This window comes from Fukomys damarensis, unplaced genomic scaffold, assembly GCF_012274545.1.
Source record: "Fukomys damarensis isolate Sample0158 unplaced genomic scaffold, DMR_v1.0_HiC HiC_scaffold_17, whole genome shotgun sequence".
Taxonomy (NCBI): Eukaryota; Metazoa; Chordata; class Mammalia; order Rodentia; family Bathyergidae; genus Fukomys; species Fukomys damarensis.
In genome coordinates this window covers 72,553,455-72,574,411 of record NW_022900929.1, presented here as the reverse complement: position 1 = coordinate 72,574,411, position 20,957 = coordinate 72,553,455, and the positions used below count along the sequence as shown (strand labels likewise).

The 20,957-nt window shown below is 38.9% G+C and overlaps 1 protein-coding gene across 5 annotated transcripts in view; it reads left to right on the top strand.

Annotated features, from left to right (window-relative positions):
• The window catches only part of Fermt2 (fermitin family member 2), a 70,884-nt gene that overhangs the window by 20,952 nt on the left and 28,975 nt on the right, over positions 1-20,957 (top strand). For all 5 annotated transcript variants that reach the window (XM_010632546.3, XM_010632545.2, XM_010632547.2 and 2 more), the window contains exon 2: positions 8,887-9,120. In XM_010632546.3, coding sequence (XP_010630848.1) covers positions 8,887-9,120 — 234 coding nt within the window. The remainder of the gene's footprint in view (positions 1-8,886; positions 9,121-20,957) is intronic.

Genomic DNA, 20,957 nt, shown 5'->3' with positions numbered 1-20,957 from the left:
GGGTGCTGTTGAGAAATGATGAAACCTTTAGGAGGTGAGGCCTATGGAAGAAAATTGGGCTGTCTCATAAAAGGGGGTATTGGGGTGCCACACCACCTCCTCTTTCTTTGCTTTCTGGCTGCCATGAGCAGTTTTCTCTGCTCCACACCTCCACAGTGATAACTGTGCCACCGCAGCCCTGGAGACAGTGGGCCAAGTGACAGTGACCTGAAACTCTGGAACCCTGAGCCAAAGTAAACCTTACAAGCCCAGTGTCTCAGATGTTTTGTAACAGTAACAGAAAGCTGGATAACACAGTAGAGTCTTAAGAAAGGCTTTTATATATGGAATTTAAGGAAAAATCTGAAAGATCAGGTTATTAGCTATTGTAGAAATGGAATAGCACATACAGTGGCACCAAGGCAGAAAAGAATTACTTTTCTTAGAATTAAAATGAAGCTGATCTAGTTGGAGCAAGCAGAGGAAGAGTAGCACAGGATAAAGCTGGACTAGACAGGCCATGTTATGTGGAGCTTCATAGACCATAATAGAGCATTCAGATTTTTTAAACAATGCGGTGGAAAGCTGCTGAAAAGGATTTTCAGCAGGAGAATGACATGAAAGTGTGACTGGATTGCTCTGTGTGTGTTGCGGAAAGTGCTGAATGGAAATGAAACCATTCAGGAGGCTGTTGCCGCAGTCAGTGAGGAGGTGCTGGTGGTCTGAGATAGCATGGTGCCAGGAAAGACTTTTGGAAGAATTGGCAGGACTTGTTGATAAATGAGAGGAAGAAGCTGGTTGTGGCGGTGCATGTTTGTAATCCTAGCACTCTGGAAGGCTGAGGCAAGAGGATCGCAAAGTTCAAGCTCAGCATGAGCACTTAAGCAACTTAGTAAGACCCTGTCTCAATTTTTTTTTTTTTTTTCTTTTTTGGTACCAGTGATTGAACTTGGGTCTTTGCACTTGCAAGGAAGGTGGCGGAACCACTGAGCTAAATTCCCAGTCTCTGTCTCAAAATTTTAAAAAAGGGGGCTGGGGATTTAGCTCAGTGGTTCCGTTGCCTGCCTTGGAAGCACAAGGTCCTGAATTCAATACCCTCTACCCCCCAAAGTTTTTTTGTCTTAATGGGTGGGGGATGTAGTTAAGTGTGAAGGCCTGGGGGTCAATCCCCATTACTGCAAAAAAAGAGAGAGAGGAATTCATGACTCTTAGATTCCTGGCTCGAGCAACTGAATTGCTGGTTTGTGCTATTTTAACAGAGGAGGGAAACATGTTAAGTTTTAGATAACGTTAAGTTTGAGGTTGCTGATTTAGGGGTGTAGCTCGGTACCAAAAGCAAACGAAAGTTTGCAATATCTCTGAGACACCTAGGTGAAAATGTGAGACAAAGACAGTTGGTGTGTAAGCTGGTACTCTAAGCCGAATGTCCGACTGGTCATAGAAATTAGGAAAGTAGTTGTGTTGGGTTTGTTTAAAGCAGGAGTAGGTAAGAAACCTAGAAAGCCAGTGTAAGGGAAGAAATGTGTGGTTCCCAGAAGAAGGGAAGGGCAGCACAGCAAAGACTAGTTTTACACGATAAAAGATACTTTTTCATCAGAACAAAAGGGCGGGATGCCTATCTCAGTATAAATTCAAGGGTTTGTAGTTTTGGTTGGCAGAGGTGAAATGGTTCAAGTCTGATGACTTCTGTTGGAATTTATGGTTGTCTACTGAGGAGGATTCTCAGAGCTTTGAGGAGTGTTGATAAGTTTGAAATACAGTGTTGGACAGAAAAAACACAGGATTATCTGGTTGTGTCTTGGACTCTCTTGGCTGTAATTATGCAGTAATTGTTTTCATGTGCCTAGTTGTGAAATAAAATCTAAATTTGATTAGATGAGTTAACTAGGTGGTATAGATAAATGGTTTGGGGAGTGTTCTAAAAGTCTTATTTCAGAAGACAGGACACTGGCCTGTGAGGTTTCCTGTCTGCTCAGTTTGCATGGCTAGCTTGCAGTAGCATTCGGCACTGTTGCTTAGTAGCTTTGTTATACATTAGAATTGTATGTCATGCTCTTTACCATCTTAAAGACCGCTAACCTCCTGAACATACTGTTTCATTTGAGATTAAAGAAGATCCTGAAACAAAAGGGAGCTAAAGAAAGTATTAAAATATTAGCAGAATACAAAAATACATATGTCAGAAATAAGAGAGGTGCCAAGCAAGTTTCTCTGTGAAATATTACCTTAGCAAAAGATTTTCTAGTGCAGTATAAACTTTGCGTCAGGTTTATGGAAGTGTAAGAATGCTAAACAAATTCTACATTTCTAAAGGAATACTCTTAAAATATGCAACTCAAATCTATTTAAGAATTACTTATTTTTAAAATTTCAGTTACTGTAAGAAAAATAAATTAGTTGATCAACTTCTGTTTAATGTTTTTCTAGAAATTTTAAGCAATTAAAAAGTTTTAACTGAAAACAAATAATTTATTTTTTAGAAGTCCATATTGAAATAGTTAAGTAGGAATTCGGCGATCTTATTTGGAAAAGACTAAATAGGCTGTTTTCAGTAGTGTCTCTCCTTCTCTGTGCTCGTATTTTCTCCACGGCAAGCTAGTTATAGTTGTGCAAGGGGCGTACTTTCTCTACAAACACAAAGCTCGGAAAAACGATTTCTTTTGTGACTTATGGAGTGGCTGAATGCTGTGATACCCAGGGCTGTTTTGTAGAACAAGCAGTATTTGTATACTCAGAGTCCAGTGATGAAACCCCAAGCCTTCTGTTCCTTAGAATACACAGATGGGATCTTTGTAAGATAAGTACACAACCACCTCCGGAAGTCAAGGCGCATTCTTGTGCTGTCAGGGGAGATCTTTATTGATTTCATTAATGTTTTAGCAATTTGCAGTTTTAATGATAGGAGCTTTGGTGCCTGTCAGATAAACACTGTGATTGGATCTGTTAAGTGAGGGAGGGACACAGGACATCGTGACAAAATGTTAAAATTAATACATTTTTCTGAGAAATTTTTTTATGTGAGGAGTCTTTGGTAGGTTTATTAAACTGTAATTTCAGTAGCTCTTGGCTTCTAAGAATTACTAAACAGGCTAAATTTGCAAATTTAATTATGAAATCCCTTTTTTTCTCTCTCTAAAAAGAAAATAAACAATGACTTCATAATAGTAGATTTTTTTTTTATTCCTTAGTCTTTCTAAGAAAGCTTGTATTTATGATAGATTTGTTTCTGAAAATCTAAAACTAAAGCACAGTATACTCAATAAAAAAAAGTCACACTGCGCTGTACTTGGAGGACAACTGAAATCAGAGCCTCCTGACATGCTCTGAGTATGGTCTCTCCTTGAATGGCTTCCTCATGCTGATGAGTGAGTCCACTCAGGTGATGCTGGGCAGATCCTCCAGGGAAGGTGATAGGCTGAGTATTCGTGTGCGCGCGCGCGCGCGCGCGTGTGTGTGTGTGTGTGTGTTTCACATTTGGTTATCTAGTGTTATATTTGAAACACCAAGTCTGCCATTTCATAAAAAGCGGAAATGTTTATTTAGAACATGGTCTAGGGCCAACATTGGAACGTGAAGGGAGCAACATGTATAGAAAATAATCCCGAAGTTTATTGAACAAATATGGGGAATTTTTATAAGTGTTCTTTTATGGAGCATAATACCACACGAGAAAAATAAATTATGACTTTACTAATCCAGTAGCATTTCTGTTTGCTTGCCATTATTTGTAATTATTTATAGACGTGTTTTTCTTTTAAAGTCATAATGTTTTTATGCTTTTACTCAGTCTTTAACTAGAAGACTACTTAACATGGTATGGATATTCAAAATCCATTCTGTACATAATGGGTTATACAAGTTACAGTCACATAGTATGCTGTGGTTTAGTTCTCCATGTAGAGAAAAGCTGGGCTGTAGTGTACTAGACCACTGAAATAGTTTTAAGAGCTATTGCGTTGAGAGACTGCTTTAAACACATTACACAGCACAGTTTGCAAGGTTAAGTGCTTTTTGACATGTAGTTGACTTTCTTGGACGTTGCTTCTCCATTGGGGTACTATTATTTTCTTAGGATTTTGCTCAGGATATAAAATCTGTTTGTGCTGCTAATGATTAGAATAGATACATTCTTGTGATATCCTGTATAGAGGCTTGTGGCACTTGATGTGTAAATACTGTTAAATGTGTGATGAGCTTTAGGTTCATGCCAATCACTAATATAAATAACACTTTAATAGCTTTCTCTTAGAAACAGAAGTAAAAATGCTCGTTGGGCCCATTCTCCTTTTCTGTTCATATACTTCCTATTCTGCTCCTTGTTATAGCAAAATACCCAGGAACAGATTTCTATATTCCACATTTCTACTTCACTACCCAACCACTGTAATTCAAGCATTCTAGTCTCAGTTTTACTTCTCAGTTTTGCTCTTGTATGCTTCTATTACCATATCATTATCAGTGATGATTTTGAAACATAAATCATCCTGTGTAAAATCAGTCTGCAACCCAGACATAGAGGAGCACCCTGTGACTGCAGAACTCTGGGAGACTGAGGAAGGAGAGTCATAAGTTCAAGCACAGCCTGAGCAACTTCGTGAGAACTTGTCTCAAAATAAAAAAGTAAGAAGGTCTGGGGATGTATCTCAGTGCAAAGACCTTGTGCTCATTCCTCAGTACTACAAAAACAAATACACAAACAACAAAATGTTTCCAGACCCACGTACTTGGTTAAAATAGATATCACCAAAGTGGCAGGATAATAGATAATCACCCTTCATTCTGCCTACAAAAAACAAATATAGACAGCTGGTTTGGGGTGGGTCCGGACATTAATATTTTTAAAAAGCTGCTTAGGTATTCTGATTGCCAGTAATAACTGCGCTGACCATCAGAGCTCCTAACTTGCTCTTTGATGCTGTCTCGTGCTGGTCTCTTTACCTCTCCACTCAAGTTGGCCTCCAAGATGCTTGAACTTTGTTTTGTCCATCACTGTCTCTAGCACTAGAACAGTACCTTGTTGCACATACTCCAACAACTATTTATTGAATGAATGAGTATTTTTACAGATGCTTTTTGTTACTCTGTAATGTAGTTAGTCTATAATTAATGTTGACTGGGTTGGTAATGTGTTGAGTCTTGAGAATGTCACCAAAATGTTTGTACTGCTTGGGTCCCAGACTCCTGTACTCCATCCTCCATCCATCTTCCAAAACTGTCTTCTGCTTTGCTGTCAGAATGCCTGCTTTTGTTTTTGTCTGTTGTCATCAGCAATACTGATACTTCTGATTTTTTTTTTTTCTGGTGTCCTATTTGTGTAATTTTATTTTGTGTGATTGGTCTTCCTATTTCTTGTAGATAAAAAAGACTGGTCTTACTAGTGTTGCTAGTCGGTAAGAGAGCCTCCTTCCTTCAGTGGGTAGACGAGCCACTCATTGGGTGTCTGCTGTGTAATCTTTGGATCTCATGACCTTTGTGTAGTTTTGCTGGGTGGGCTGCTCCTTCAGTGAAAAACCCAGGTAGAATTGATAGGCAGTTAGATTTTAAAGGAAGAGATGAGTGACCCTTTTGTGTTCATACAGTGTGATGATTCGGTTTCTGCACCGCCGTGAGAGGTGCCTCTCAAACGTGCAGAGACCCGGGCATGTTACCTACGTGGTGTCAGGGAGGGGTGAAGATCAGGGAAGGTCCGTTTTTCTGAGGTCAGAGTTTGAAACTTAATTATCAGATGATAAAGATGTATTGCTTTGCTATCTGATTAAAATTAAGTGCAACATAATATTGTTTAGAGCAAGTATATCTAACTTAATACTAGGTATTTGGGGCTGTGGCATATGCTGATGGAGTATAAGGGTAGAGCCGATACCTGGACAGATGAATGTGGCCATGTTTCGTGAAACTCTTCTAAAATTTGAATTGTATATAAAACTTACATAACATTTATTCTTCTTTTGATGTGTGCCTCCTAACCATTTAAAATATTTAAAAAACATTCTTAGTTTACAGGCCATGCAAAGGCAAGCAAAAGGCAGGATTTGTTCCTTGGGCCATTTATAGTTTGTCATCCTTTAGCTTACAGGAATGGCATCCAATTCTGTGTTTGGACTTACGAAATCAGTTCTTGACCATAGTGCACTGTAACTTCCGTGGCGGGTAGCAAATTGCCTCTTTATCAAAACTTACCTTTAACTTTTATTATTTTAAAGTGTTCTTTATCAGGTTAGTGTTTGTTTGTTTGTTTTTGGTACTGGGGATCAAACTCTGGGTCCTTGTGCTTGCAAGGCAGGCAGCAGAACCACTGAGCTAAATCCCTGGCCCGTCAGGTTAGTGTTTTTGCTTCTGTGATTTAACACCTACCGTGGGACCACATTGTTTGGGTTTGACCTTTTTTATGTCTTTACAGCATTGTTTTGCTTCTGCCCTGTTGCTGCTATAAACACTGTGCCCCTTGCGCCCATGTGCAGGTGCACACATGCGCGCGCACACACTTCTTGCAGGCATGTAAAGCCCCCTCCCCACCACACACAGTTCATCTGTGCCTGTGGTGGTCACTGCCCTAACATACGACAGCTTTTTCTAAAGCAAGGGGCTTTCTGAGCTCACTGTGTCTGAGGGCAGTGCCACCAGCCCTTGTGCTTGGCAGCCAGGAAGTGCTAGGAATTTAGTAGCTGTAGAAGTAACCCTTAATCAAGAAAGCAGAGTAATGTCCAGTGTTCTCTCTCCTCACTGGGTCCATTTTTCATTTTAATTTTTATCAGTCCATTGTTGCAGTACATAATGGTTACTTTCATCGTAGGGAGTCGGTGCGTGTGCGTAACACATATTTTTTCATGTCCATGCTGATCGTGATTTCTCAGAAGGATGAACTCCACATGTCCACAGAAGTTAGTAGACTCGTTGCCTCTTTTCCCTCCATTGTGTCACTTTTACTCCTCTCAAGTGTGCTTCTTGGGATTCCCCTCACCCCAAGTAAGTTATTTACACCAAGTTCTCGTCTGGGGGTTGCCTTTTGGGGAAACCTAAATGATGTAAATCGAAACTCACTTCATCACCTCTGGGAGTCCGTTGTGTAGTCTCCCTAGTGGTGACGTTGATACTGGAGGACGGCAGAAGTGACTGGAAGCAAAGCTTGTACATCTACCCACCAGTAACTCAGTTCATCTCAGTGCTGTTCAGCTACCGTTATTCTTTGTAAGTTACTTTTTTCTGCACTTGGTTTTCTGTTCCTCAAAAGAAACATGGGTGACCAGTTACTTCGTTGTAAATGAAAAGGTTCCAACCTTGGCTGTGTTCTGTAAGCTAGTTCGGAGCCTGTTACTTCCAGCAGGTAGTTGACAAATTCTGGGCTGGAAAATAAAGATGCAGGGTACTACATACATTAAGTGTCACGGTTAGGTTAGTAGTTGTAAAGTAGCAATTACATGTGCTTTTGCAGTCAGACTTCAGGTGACATAACTGGATGAAGTTGCCAAAGAGAAAACAAATACTGAAATTCCCAAAATGGCAGTATAATCACAAGTAGCTCTAATTTTCTCCTGAAAGTATTTGCTGCGTATTTTTTTTAAATATCTGGGGAATTAAAATCTTACTCTACTTGTGATGTGTTTCTTTTGTAATGAGTTCAATTATATCAAGAAAAATTTACCATTATAAAAATCTGCCTAGGAATATCAATGTGAAAAATTTGACTTTTACATATACATCAGTTATATGTGTTAACATTCCAGACTAATACATACTTTTAAATATCTTAATAAACTCATTTTTGAAGGTATGATTGTATTAAAATTAGCTTTATACTAGAAGCAGAGCAGTAGCTCTTTTACTGTGAGGAAGTCATTCTCCCAAGTTTTTTTACCCCGGCACATTTCTTTGGTTCTGTTTTGGAGTTTGGTGGTTTTGTTTCAATACCACTTCTTTTTTTGGCATTTATTAAGTTTTTAGCAATTAATTGATCTAAGAATCTCACAGTGTTACTTTACAAACTAGCTGAGGTTACATTTTACTGCTGTGCAGTTTACTGTCTCATCTGAGTAATCAAATCCTGTGTAAATTACCTTCCTTTCATTATTTGGCTTCTTTTAATTGCACAAAACTATTAGATAGTTTAACACATATTAATGTTTTCTGTTATACTTGTCCCAAAATATGTTCAGGGGGAAAAGTTGGACAGTGCGACCTTTGAAGTTACTTTCTTGGGATATGTCTGGGAAAACAAGATTGGCGTGTAGGTTTTGTTTCTGCCTATTTTTCAGCGCTCTCTCAATATAGAGGGGGCTGCTCACGAGTGTTTGCTTCTTTGTGCTCTTCTTTACCTAGAACGTTGGGTTTTGTTCACTTTGATTTCCCCTCTTGCTTTTCACCTTCCTTAACTCACCTTACCACATTTCTGTAACCTCACAAAGCTGTATCTTTTTCACTTTTAACGGCAGAATGTTACTGTCCATTTTTCAAGACAGAGCTTGAATCCTACCAGCTCTGCTTTTTAAAATTAATCCTTATAGGGCTGGGAATTTAGCTCAATGGTTCTGCTGCCTCCTCACAAGCATAAGGCCCAAGTTTAATCCCTGATACCAAAAAAAACACAAAATTCCTCCTTATAATTGTACCCCATTTGTACTCTGAAAACATGGAGCACTTGCTCTGTCATTCTTCTTCTGTTTGTATTAAACTTCAATGTTGTTGGTTAACTTTGTGTGTTCTGCCTGAGTTACCTTGTACTCTGGCTTCTTAGGGTAGTTAATATGTTTTCTCAGCTGTTCGCATTTCTTTTGTACCTTTCATATTACAGCATTTGGTATCTATTGTTTGTGTTAAATACTCAGTGCAGTTTTCTATGTTTAATTTCTCTCCCGTAATCTTGATGATTTTTTAAAAGAGCTTTGCTTGTTTATTGTTTGTTTTTTATAGATGTAAAAAAGGATTGGTCCGATCATGCTCTGTGGTGGGAAAAAAAGAGAACTTGGCTGCTTAAGACACACTGGACCCTGGATAAATACGGGATTCAGGCAGATGCCAAGCTGCAGTTCACCCCCCAGCATAAACTGCTTCGCCTGCAACTTCCCAACATGAAGTATGTGAAGGTGAAAGTGAATTTCTCTGACAGAGTCTTCAAAGCTGTTTCTGACATCTGTAAGACTTTCAGTAAGTATTAAATTCTTCCTTAAAATATCACTTCTGAGATAATGTGTACGATGATTGTCATGTACCGTAACTTATCCCAAGGGGTGGGAATTAGGGTGAACTATGTATAGTTATTTGAAATTTATACTTCATTATTTAGAATTTTTAAATAATTTAAGATAAGTGTTGAGGCCTGGCGTCACGGCTCATCCCTGTAATCCCAGCTACTCAAAAGCCTGAGACAAGAGAATTGGAAGTTGGAGGCCAGCTTGAGTAACTTACAGAGGCCCTGTCACAAAATAAAAATTAAATACCAAAATTTAAAAATAGGTCTGGGTATGTGCTCAGTAGTAGTACACCGGCCTACCATGTGCAGGGCCCTGGTTAAACCCCCAACCCCCACTGAAGGGAAAAAAATGGAGAGAGAAAGCAGAAATACTGGGTCATGAACAAGAGGACTCTTGGAAAGATTTTTCTCTTGACTAGAATTGTACTAGATGTTTATTGTATAATACCTTTTCCAATGACTTAATTTTATGGAAAGGGGAAAGGAACAGGAGTTTTCAGAGGAATGTGGCTTTTTCACTGTTTCCTTTACTAAATCACTGTTTGACTTTAGTAATTCGGGGAGGTTGTGTCACTTCCTTCACTGAAGACCTGACACATCTCCTAAGGAAATGCCTTGAGTGCCGTCTTCCTTAGCTGGTCTCCCATTTGGCCTCTTCAGTCATGGTTCTATTTATGATTTCTGAAATGAGATGTGGATTACTTTTGGCTGACCCAGTTAGGTCACATGACAGGAAATATTTGGGCATCTGAGAAGATGTGAACTATTATCACCACTAGTACATAACTATTGGATTTGTTCCTTTTTAAAATTCTTGGTTCAAGATACTTTTAATTTTTAATATTTTATTTACAAATAAAACTACAGCTTTTTATGCATGTTTTACTCAAATTAAGAATTTACCAATATGAATTGAAATTCATATCAAATCGTTGAAAACCATGTCCATCTGTCCATTTTTTTTCTTTTGTTTCTTTGCTTGTTTTTTGAAACACGGTCTCACTATGTGACCTAGGCTGTCCTTGAATTTAAGGTCCTCCTGCCTTAGCTTCCTGAGGGCTGGGATTACAGGCTTGGGCCACCACACCCACTTTGTTTCAGCTTTTGCTATTGATTTCTATAAGTTCTTTATAAATTCTAATTATTTGGAAGCTATGTGTGTTGCAAATAATTTCTCCCATCTGTTGCTTTTAGTATTTGTTCATGACATTTTTATTTTTGCTTTGGTCTTTTGGGTCATACCAAAGTTACTACTGATTTATGTTTTTGGTATATGGTAAAGAAAGCTATTCCTTCGCTGAATTGTAGGCATCATCTATATTTTCTTCTAAGAATGTTAAAGTTTTATTTTTCATGTTTAGTTCTTTAATCTACTCATTACTTGTGTATTTTGTGAGGTGGATATTTGGGGTATTTTTCTTTCATTGTCACAGTAGGCATCAACCCAGGGTCTTCTGCATGCTAAGGCAAGCCATCTACCATGCCCAGTCCTAGGCTATCTATTTTGAATGAAAAGCTAGCCAACAATGTTTAGAGAATTTTCTTTTTCACGTGTTACATCAACTCTGTAATGCATCAGAGTTTCAAGTTACATTGGTGCCTTTTATTTCCACTGGTCCATTTATTTGTTCTTAAATGAAGACCACACTAAATTTCTCCACCTTTGTAGCAAATCTGTGTATTTGCTAGGGCTAGCTAGTACCCTTTCCTTGTTTTTCAGAATTTCCAGGTTGTTTTTGGCATTGTATATTTCCATATGTAATTTGAACAATTTTCAGGGGGAAAATTCATAGTGCTTGATTGGAAGTACATTCAGTATGTCCACTAAAATATATTTTGTATAGACTTTTCATCTCTGAATAAAACCTATCCATCTGTTCTGATATTTTAATAAGATTTTATCTAGAAAGATAGTATGCTTTTTTGGTAAGATTTATTCCTGTATGCTTTATAATTTTTCAAATTGGCTATTAGTGTTAGTATTGCTATTGATTTTTCCTTACAATTTTGTATCTGGTACCTTGGTGAACTTTTATAAATTCTAGTAACTTACTAATCCTCTTGGACTTTTTATGTAAGTAATCACATCCTTTGTAAAAAGTAATTTTCTCCTCTTCTGTTCCCTTTTTGATAAATCTTACTCTTTGTTTTATTATATTGGTTAGACATCTAGTACTGTATAATAGTAGTAACAATATTGTTGTATTGTTCCTAACTTGAGTTGAAAGTTTACTGTGTTTGGGAGTCTTAATTTATGAACGCTTTTGAAATTTTAATTAAATGGAGCTCAGGGAGTAACTTGCCCAAGGTAATAGAGGGAATGACAGAAACTAGCTTAAGTGCTCTAACTTTAGAGCTTTTTGTGCCTTAATATAACTCAGACTTCATCTTCATGATGCCATCAAATCTCAGTAGATTTTTTTTTCTAAAGGACTTCTGCATTAGTGCCTCAACCCACACACTGTTCTATAGATGGAAATGAGCTAGATTTTGAGAGGGTTTTCAATTTGTAACACCTACATCGCTTAGTGGCCCTTTCTAAATAAACTTGTAGTGGGTGTTTATCTGTTATTATTGTTACTACTATTTTTGGCTGCCTAACATCTGAACTTCTGGCCTTGTGTCATGAAAATTTGATACCTTGTGAACATTTGGGTGAGACAGCCAACATCCCTGCTCAGAAACCAAAAACAAGATAATTTTTCCCACCCTACCCCCAGCTTAGGTTTACCTGAGTTGACCAGGTGGTTTAGGAAGGTTGCAGTAGGAGGATTGCAAATTCAAGGCACACCCAGACAACTTATATCTTTGTCTCAGAATAAAAGAAAAAATTTAAAGGGTGAGGGATTTAGTTCAGTTTTAAATGGTCCTCGACTGGATTCCGAAAATTCCCCTACAACTTTGATTTTTGTTTGTTTGTTTGTTTGTTTGCTTGCTTGTTTGTTTTTTGAGACAGGGTCTCACTGTGTAGTTGAGACTGACCTGGAACTCACTATGTAGCCCAGGCTGGTCTCAAACTCACAGGATCCTCCTGCCTCAGCCTCCCGAGTGCTGGGATTACAGGCATGCGCCACCATGCCCGGCCTTCTCCTACAACTTTGAGTCAGGAAGTAGTGGCTTGAGGAACCTCACTCTGTTGGCAGAGTGGCAGCTGCATCCATCTTCTGAGGATGGAGTCGCCGTAGCTCCAGTGAGAGCTGTCTGTACACGTTGGTCTCTATCCTGAGGTTTCTGGTAATGTTACAGCTTTGCATTTGCAAAGTTGAAAACTAGATTACAAGAAGATATTACACACTATGTGTCTAGATGGTATCCCTTCTGTGCTTAAATATCTGCATGGAGACAACACTGGGAGAAGTTTCACTAAAATGTTGACAGGTGAAATTTTAAATATGCTCTTATTTTTAATTCTTATAATTTAGGAATCATTTGTTGTTAAAACAGTGTGTTGTCTTTGTATAAAATAGGAAAGAAAGCTGTTTTTCACTTGAGGATCACAAACCCTTTCAACTTTTGGTGTTTGTGTGTAAGAATGTAGACTTTGTAGAGCCAGAACCATATCTTTGTGTCACGTTCTTAGCAGAGGGCATGGACTGAGAGAACATGAATGAGTAGGAAGAACAAATACTTCCGTCATTGGTTAAATTAGGGCCGTTAATCCTATCACTGGGGTTGTGTGGAAGATAGTGAGTGATCCATTACAGGATGTTCAGGGAGTTCTGCTCCACTTGGTGATTCAGGTGTATTTCTTGCATCAACAGTCCCCTCTTACCCACTGTGCTGGGGGCTGAACCCACACAGCCTTGTGCATGCTAGGCAAGTGCTTTAGCAGTGACTATATCCCCCGCTCTCCTCCAAATAGCTGTAACAGTCAAGAGTCAATGAGTTATCAATATTCATATGTAGAAATTTGGACAGGCTGCAGGACTGAAGATCTTCCTACGGAAAACAAGATCTTAATAAGTAATAATTTTATTTGTAATGTATTTCAAAAATGCTCTCGGAAGTAAGACACTTGAGAATGAAATTGTCCAGAATAGAGATTGGGCTTTATAAAATGTTAATTTCTTCGTGAAGGAGTAGGTGCAGAGCCCAGCTGAGTATTTGACATGTGAAAAAAGATAGATTTCTTTGGATGCTGATAACACAACCAGTAAGGGCTTATGTGAGAGCACTAGCCTTTGTGCTGTGGTCTCCTCAGTGTCATGGAGAATTTCAGAGTAGAGAAAGAGGGCATCTAACCGATCAGGGTTGTGAGACAGTGGCCATTTGGAGGAAACTAGGAAGAAACTAGAGCATAAAGAGCCAACTAAGTAAAGTTGAGGTTTGGTTTTAGAAATAAAACAGCTAATTGGCTTTAAATAGTAATTTAGTAGATAATTATTTTTTTAGTAAATAACTCGTGTCTTCAATAAGTAATAATTTAACACTGTTCTTTTTGCTGTAAAATATCCCCGAGAAATACCATGAAGTTTGAATGAGTGTTAGGAAAGTGTAAAGCAATTAGATAGGTTAACACAGCAGCCCAGTGTCTTCTTTTGTACTGTTAGCAAGGGCCAATTCAAATTAAGACTTGCTCGAGTAGGTGGGGTGTTGGGGGCTGAACCCAGGGCCTACACATGGTAAAGAAGTGCTTTAGCCCTGAGCCACATCCCCATCTCTTTATAGTACACAGGACCCTTGACTTACAAACTCCATCAGTTCCCGAGGACTATTTGGTGATAAGTCAGTACAGCTGAGATCTGGATGTTTACCTGGGTGCACACTATAGATAGCAAGAGGCAGAGGAATCTTCCATTAACCTACTAACCCAAGTTGTATGTCAGGTTGGTCTTAATTTGAGGGTCCGCTATACTTTATTTTGGAATAGAGTCTTGCTTAATTGTCCCAGCAGGCCTTGAATTTGTAATTCTGCCTCCACTCCCCAAGTAATTGGAATTATGGGCATGTGCCACTATGCCAGCTAGTTCTTTTTATGTTTTTAAACGTTTGGAAAAAAAAAATATTTTAAGATGTGAAAATTAGAGAAATTCAGATTCCCACCCATAAAGTTGTATTGGAACAACAGCTGTGCTCATTTGGTTAAGTATTATCTGCAAAGGCTGTTTTTACACCAGCAGAGTTGAATAGACCTGCAAATCTTAAATTACTTAATGTTCAGCTGTCTACAGAAAAAGTTTGTCAACTCCTGAATGAAATTATTGGGAGACATTAGTGGTTTCTTTTCTTTTCACTACTGAAAACTGAACACTAAAGTAATATAGTATAGCTATTCCCAGGAATAATTTTTCCTGTTAATTACTTTAGATTACTTAATATTCAAGCCAAGTAATCAAGTTATTTCCCCAAACTGAAGCGAACTCGGTTAATTGAACTGTCTTGGAGTCCATTCTATGGCTCTTGCTACTGATGAGCAGTAGAATTAGTAAAAGGGAAATGACTGTTGTTAGCAAAACATAGATGGAGTTTGACTCTTCAGAAAATGTTTCTGTGTAATGATTAATTGAGGTTTAGTTGCATTTTCCCATTTTTGAAAGAGACATTGTTGGCATAGAATGCTGAGTTCTTTTTTGTTTGTGTTCTGGCAGGTATACCTCACAAGTGGAGAGTCTTGCTACAAGGAAATGGAATTTTTCTTCCATAGTCTGACAGCTAATGTGCAGCTACTATAAAGCTCTAGGGCTGGGGTTTTTGCTCCGTGGTTCTAGTACCTGCCTCGCAAGCACAAAGGCTTGAGTTCGATCCCCAGTATCCCCCCCAAAAAAAAAGAATATGCTCTGTATTTAGAGGGTGGGGTGTGAGCGGATGTGTAACTTGGGTCTTTCTGCCAGTGGTATTAGACATACGCTACTTCATTCTCATCCTTTCTGTTCTAACCTTTGTGAAGAAGTAGGATTATGTGGTAGAGACAGAGATGCACGTGCTCGCTTCGGCAGCAGTGCACTGAAATCAGAAAGACAGAGAAGCATAGCACTGGGAGAACAGAACTCAAGTGAACTGAAGCTCAATTGTATTAAATTATTTTAATTATAAGAGTAATTTGATTTAGGTAAGTTAAGCTGTATGTAAGACCTGTCAACAAGGTTTTAGCAGTAACAATAAAAATTTACTTTTATATAAAGGAAAAGACCAGGAAATGAAGAATGTTTTACCTATTTCTGTTTGTACCCTGAAGGAGAAATTATACTTTCTCTTTAAGTGTAAAAATTTAGTGCTTCTGGTTACTCTACAAGTAACAGAGATCCAAACGTTGCTTTACAGAGGGCTTAATATTTTACATAATAAGAAGTCATATGAGAGAACTAGCAGTTAATTAGTGAATTCGTTACTTGGCGTGTGCACACACAAGGACAGGCTCTCTCTGTCCCGCATGATGTTGAGCCGGCCTCGTGTTTGTAGGATGTCTCCTAGAGCTCCGTACACGTGGCCCCTTCGGAAGGCCGAGGATGTACTGAGCTCTCGTCCCGCACCTGCCTTAGTCAGTAGAGTAGGACTTCCCTGAAGCTGCCCTCACATTTTACTGACCCACCTTGGATCAGTCACTTGACTAACTGAAGGGAGACCTAGAAAACAGAAGTATGTGTTTCCTATGTCCGTATACTACAGATAAGCGGAGAAGATGAACGCTCTTACGCTGTAGACCTGAAATGTCCCCCAGAAGTCTCATGTGTTCAGAGGAGGGGCTTTTGGAAGGGGATTGGCCCGAGGTGTCACTGGGTCTGACCTAGGAGGGCGTATCTTGTCCCCAGATCCTCCCTTCTCACTCTCTGCTTCCTGTCAGCTCTGTCCCCCCACAGTTTATCATATCTTGCACCACTTCTGCCTTGGACTAAACTGTGAGCCAAAACAAACTTCCCTCCTCCAAGTTGCAGGTGTTGAGTGTTTTGTCCCGGGAGTGGGAATTAACTAATACAGGGTAGGGTGTAGAAGTGGCCAGTGAGTTTGCCCGTCTCAGATCTGCCACAAGCCCTTTAGACAAACTGAGCAAAAAATTAAAAGGTTAAGCAAAAATTAAATATTTGACTAAAGCAAGTACCTAAGGGCTTCTGTAAGCAGTGTCTTTTAATTTCACTTAGCTTTTGGTCAGTTTATTAGGTGTAATTTAAGGTAAAATGGGTAGAAAGTTTTGTCCCCCTGAAAATTCCCCTCCAGTCCTGACCCCAGCGGCCACTGATGCCTTTGTAGCTAGTGTTGCCTTTTTGAAATACCGTATAAATGGAATCATACAGAGTGTGGTCTTTTCCATATGGCTTCTCCCACTCTCTCTGACCTTCATGTTATTTTCATACCAGTTCATTCTGGCTTCTTACTGAATAGCCTGTTGTATAGATAATACCGTATTTTATTTATTCACCAGTCAAGGCACTTGGATTCTCTCCAGTTTGGGCTATTGTAAATAGGGCTTCTGTGATCATCTATTCACAGATGTTTGTGGGAACATAGCTTTGACTAGGTAAATACCTTTGAGTGGGATTCTAGGTCATGTGAGAAGTAAATTTTAACTTTAACGAAGTATTGAAATTCTTTTCCACTGTCTATACTATTTTGCCTCTGACCACTAGTACTTGAAAACTTTCAGTTTTTAGTATTGTAGTGGACGTAAGGTGGCATATCTCCTTTGGCCTCCAGTGGCATTACCCAAAGACAAGGAGGTTAAGCATCCTTTCACGTGATTAATTTCCACCCATGTATCTTTTTTGGTGAGCTATGTTTGAATTCTTTGCCCCTCCCCTTAAAGTAGGTTGTCATCTGATTGTATTATAAGCATTCATTGCATATTCTGGATATATAACTTTATTGGATATTTGTTTGAAAAGATTTTCTGAGTCTGTGGCTTATCTTTTCATTCATTAACAGTTTTTTGTTTTTGTTTTTATTTGGTACTGGGGATCAAACTCAAGACCTGCGCTTGCAAGGCAGTTGGCGGCACCGCTGAGCTACATTCCCAGCCCTCAATAAGAGTTTTTGAAGAGCAGGTCTTAATTTTTAAAAAATTACTTATTTATTTATTTGTTTGTTTGTTTGTTTACGGTACTGGGGGTCTAACTTGGGACCTCGCACTTGCAAGGCAGGCAGCAGAACCACTGAGCTAAATCCTCAGCCCCAACAGCTTGTTGTATTTCATCCCCTTCCCCGTCCCTCGACACTCGCCCTGGGTTCCTCTCTCCTTTTGGAATACTTGTTGGTATTACTGTCTTAGCCTGTGTGTGGCCTGTAGTGTTTATGTTCATTGAGGTTATTGGGTTCCTGTACATGGCGTATCTTTATTCTCTCATCTCCCCTTCCTTCTCATCCCTTACCCGTATTTCCGTGGGTCCGTTCCCTATTGCAGGAGATCCATCCCCTGTCCCTTTCTGTCTATCCTTTATTGTTTTCTTTGTTTGTGCTTCGCTTCACTGAAATGAGCAAGTTTTAATTTTGCTGAAGATAAATTTTTATGATTTCCATCCCATTTTTTTCTGTTTCCCTCTTCGTATCGGGTTGAGGGCTGTTGTCATGATCACATCTCCATCTCTGACTTAATAGCAATTTCTACTTCTGTTTTCTTAAATTTTATTATATGATTTTAACTTATTCATAGCCACCTTCAAATAAAACCTCTACAGGCGGTACAAAGAATGGACCACTTTGTTTTCTTCCATTTGACCTTTCTGCTATTGTCATGTATTTTATACTTTACTTTTACGTGTGCTAAAATTCATAGTATGTTACTGTTCACTACCTAAAATACTAAACTATTTTTATTTTTTGGTTTGGTTTGTTTTGGTTTGGGGTGTTTTGTTTTGGTACCAGGTTGAACTCGGGTCCTTGCACTTGCAAATGAAGTATTTTTAAATGAGGAAATTGTTGTTTCATACTTGCCCACATAGTTGCCATTTTTGAGTGTGCTTCTGTTTAGGGATCTTTCCTCGTGGTGGCCTTTGTCTCTCATCTGAAGAATTTCATATGCCTTCATTTTATTTATTTATTTTGGAGACAGGGTCTCACTATGTAGTTCAGGCTGCCCTAGAACTCACTATGTAGCCCATGCTGGTCTCAAACTCACAGAGATTCTCTTGCCTCAGCCTCTCAAGTGCTGGGATTACAGGCGTGTGCCACCACACCCGGCTTTTATTTTATTTTTTTAAAGTGCAGTCTTGCTGTTGGTGAAATTGTTTACCTTTTGTTTTTTCCACAAAAGTGTCATTTTTCCCTTATTTTTGAAAGATACTGTAGCTAAGAAGAATTCTGTCTCCCCCCTTGAGTAATTGATACGTTTCAGTTGTCTTCTGATTTGTGTAATTTCAGAGAAATCTGTTACTGTTCTTTGATTTGTTCGTCTGTATGTTTGTTAAGAATTTGTTAGTTTTCATTAAGTTTATTCTCTTTCAGTCTCATTGATTTTCTAGATCTGGGGGTCTTTGGTTTCACCAAATTTTGAGACTGCCATTAGTTCTTCAGATAATTTTTGTTTTTTCTGCCCCTGACCCCCACCGTTTGTAAGACTCAGTTTCATGTAAGTTACACTGAGTTATTGTTTCATAGGTCACTCACTAATGCTTTGTTCCCTTTCTCAGTATTTTTTCATGCTTTTTATGTAGTGTCAGGTCTTTGGATTCGTTGCTCTTTCCTCTGTTAATCTGCTATTAATCCCAGCCAGTGTGATTTTCATTTCAGATACACTTTTCATCATTAATAGTTTGATTGTGGCTTGTTTTTAATTAATATAAAACTTTCATTTTTCTCCTAATTATATTTGTTTTACTCTAAACATAGAGTACATTTAGAATAGTTGTAATCAAATATTACTGATTTTTCATCTGAGTAATTTCTGCTTTTCATCCCGCCCCTCTTAAGTACTAGGGATTTAGAACCTTTGTACTGAGCTACACTTCCTTTTACATTTTTGAATTAATTTGAACAGGCTGTGCTCGCATTTGGGATTCTTCTGCCTCAGCCTCCCAGAGTCCTGGGATCACAGGTGTGTGCCACTGCCCTGGCTTTTCCTGGTCTGGTATAGTTTACTCTCATAGAGGCACAGAGAGGATTCGGCCGGCCTCCAGGGAAGAGCCCCACAGACCGGGGAGCTTGCTGTGGGCTCCCTTCTCCACCCACACATCGCCCCCTCTCTACCTCGGACCCTCTGCTGTCCCTGCTCCAAGCTTCTGTGGGCAGTCAGTGTGTGCCCAAAGGCACGTTCATGCTGTCACTTGTCCTGTGTGCTTATTACTAGCATTTGAAAATCTTTCTTTTCTTTTCCTTGATTCCTTACTGTTTAAGTAAAGCAGAAAGGTAAATCCAAGCCCTTGTTACTCGTTTTAGTTGAGGCTTCCTATTCTTAATTTATTCTAAATGTTTCTGACTTTTCTTTCCATATTTCTAAATAACAGTTGTCCTATTCCAAGGCCCCATGGGAACAAACTCTGCAGAAGCCCAACACCCTGATAAAAAATGGTGTAGTAGTCACATATAACATACATATATCTTCCCATTTACTCTACTTTAAATGTCTCTGGGTTACAATACCTAATACAGTGTAAATGCTGTGCAAATAGTTGTTATAGTGAATTGTTTAAGGAATAATAAGAAAGTGTGCACATGTTCAGTGCATAGTTTTTTTTTCCTCTAGTATGTTTGATCCATGATGAGGAACTCAAGGTCATTTTATACATGCTTATATTGCTATTTCTTGATTCCAGATTTAGATATCTGTTGACTCTTTGCTCAACTCTTTTTTATTATAACTATTATAATTTTTGTCTAAGCCAGTATTATTATTGTTTGCATTATTTTAATACAGTAACTAATTTTACTTGCTGAGCCAAAAGTATGTGCTTTGACCTTTCCTATCTCGTATGGCTTTGGTTTATCATTTGCTTCATTTTCAAGATGTGTGTGCTGCTGATTCTTCACCTTCCTAGTCTGTGTCTTTGTCTACATGGTCAACTGCACCATCAGATGATAATCACTCTCCTCCCCACCCACCCTCTTACTCTTCTCCCAAACACCCTGAGCCCCTCCCTGCGCTGTCCTCCAGTTCCGGGTGTATCTGTGTAGTCACTGCTACAGCACTTACCTTCATTGTTGGCTAGTATCTGATCTCTCTGTTCTTTTGGATGTTTGGCTTCTTTATTCTGGAGAGACATATCCTCAGAGTTTTATGGAAAAGGTGATTTCGATACTACACTGAGATATTATATTTGAAGCTGTTTTTATTCTGCCCTTTGATAGAGTTGTTGGATCAGAAATTATTTTCCCTCTTAGAATTCGGAAGTTATTGTTCAGTTGTCTTTTAGCTTCCGGTGTTGCTATTAATAGTCCTTATAGTATTCTTAACTTTTGTTTTCGTCTCTGTGGACTGATTTTTCTCTCTGGAAACTGTGAAGGTCTTTTCCCTGCTTGTTTGAAATTTTGTGGCATTGTGCCCTGGTTAATGTCCCTTCTTCTCACCCATTGTACTTGTACTGGAGCACTGGAGAGTCTTGACTGAGTGCTGAGCAATGTCCCAGCCCTTTTTAAAAATTTTTTGAGGCAGAGTCTCAATAAGTTGACCTTGAACTTGATCTTCCTGTTAGCCTCTAGAGTGGGTGGATCACACAGGTCTTGCATGATCAAGGGGTGGGTATAGTGCTTACAGTTCGGCTGCAACCAGAATTGTAGGGAGAATTAAGTTCATGAACTGAGGTACCACGGTATTGCCTATGTTTGTGTGAAATTTTCTTACATTTTACTTGGTGATTTCCTCCCCCATTTTTTCTTTTCTTTTCTCTTTACTATGGATACTGTTCTTGGATTGATTGTCTTGCCTAAC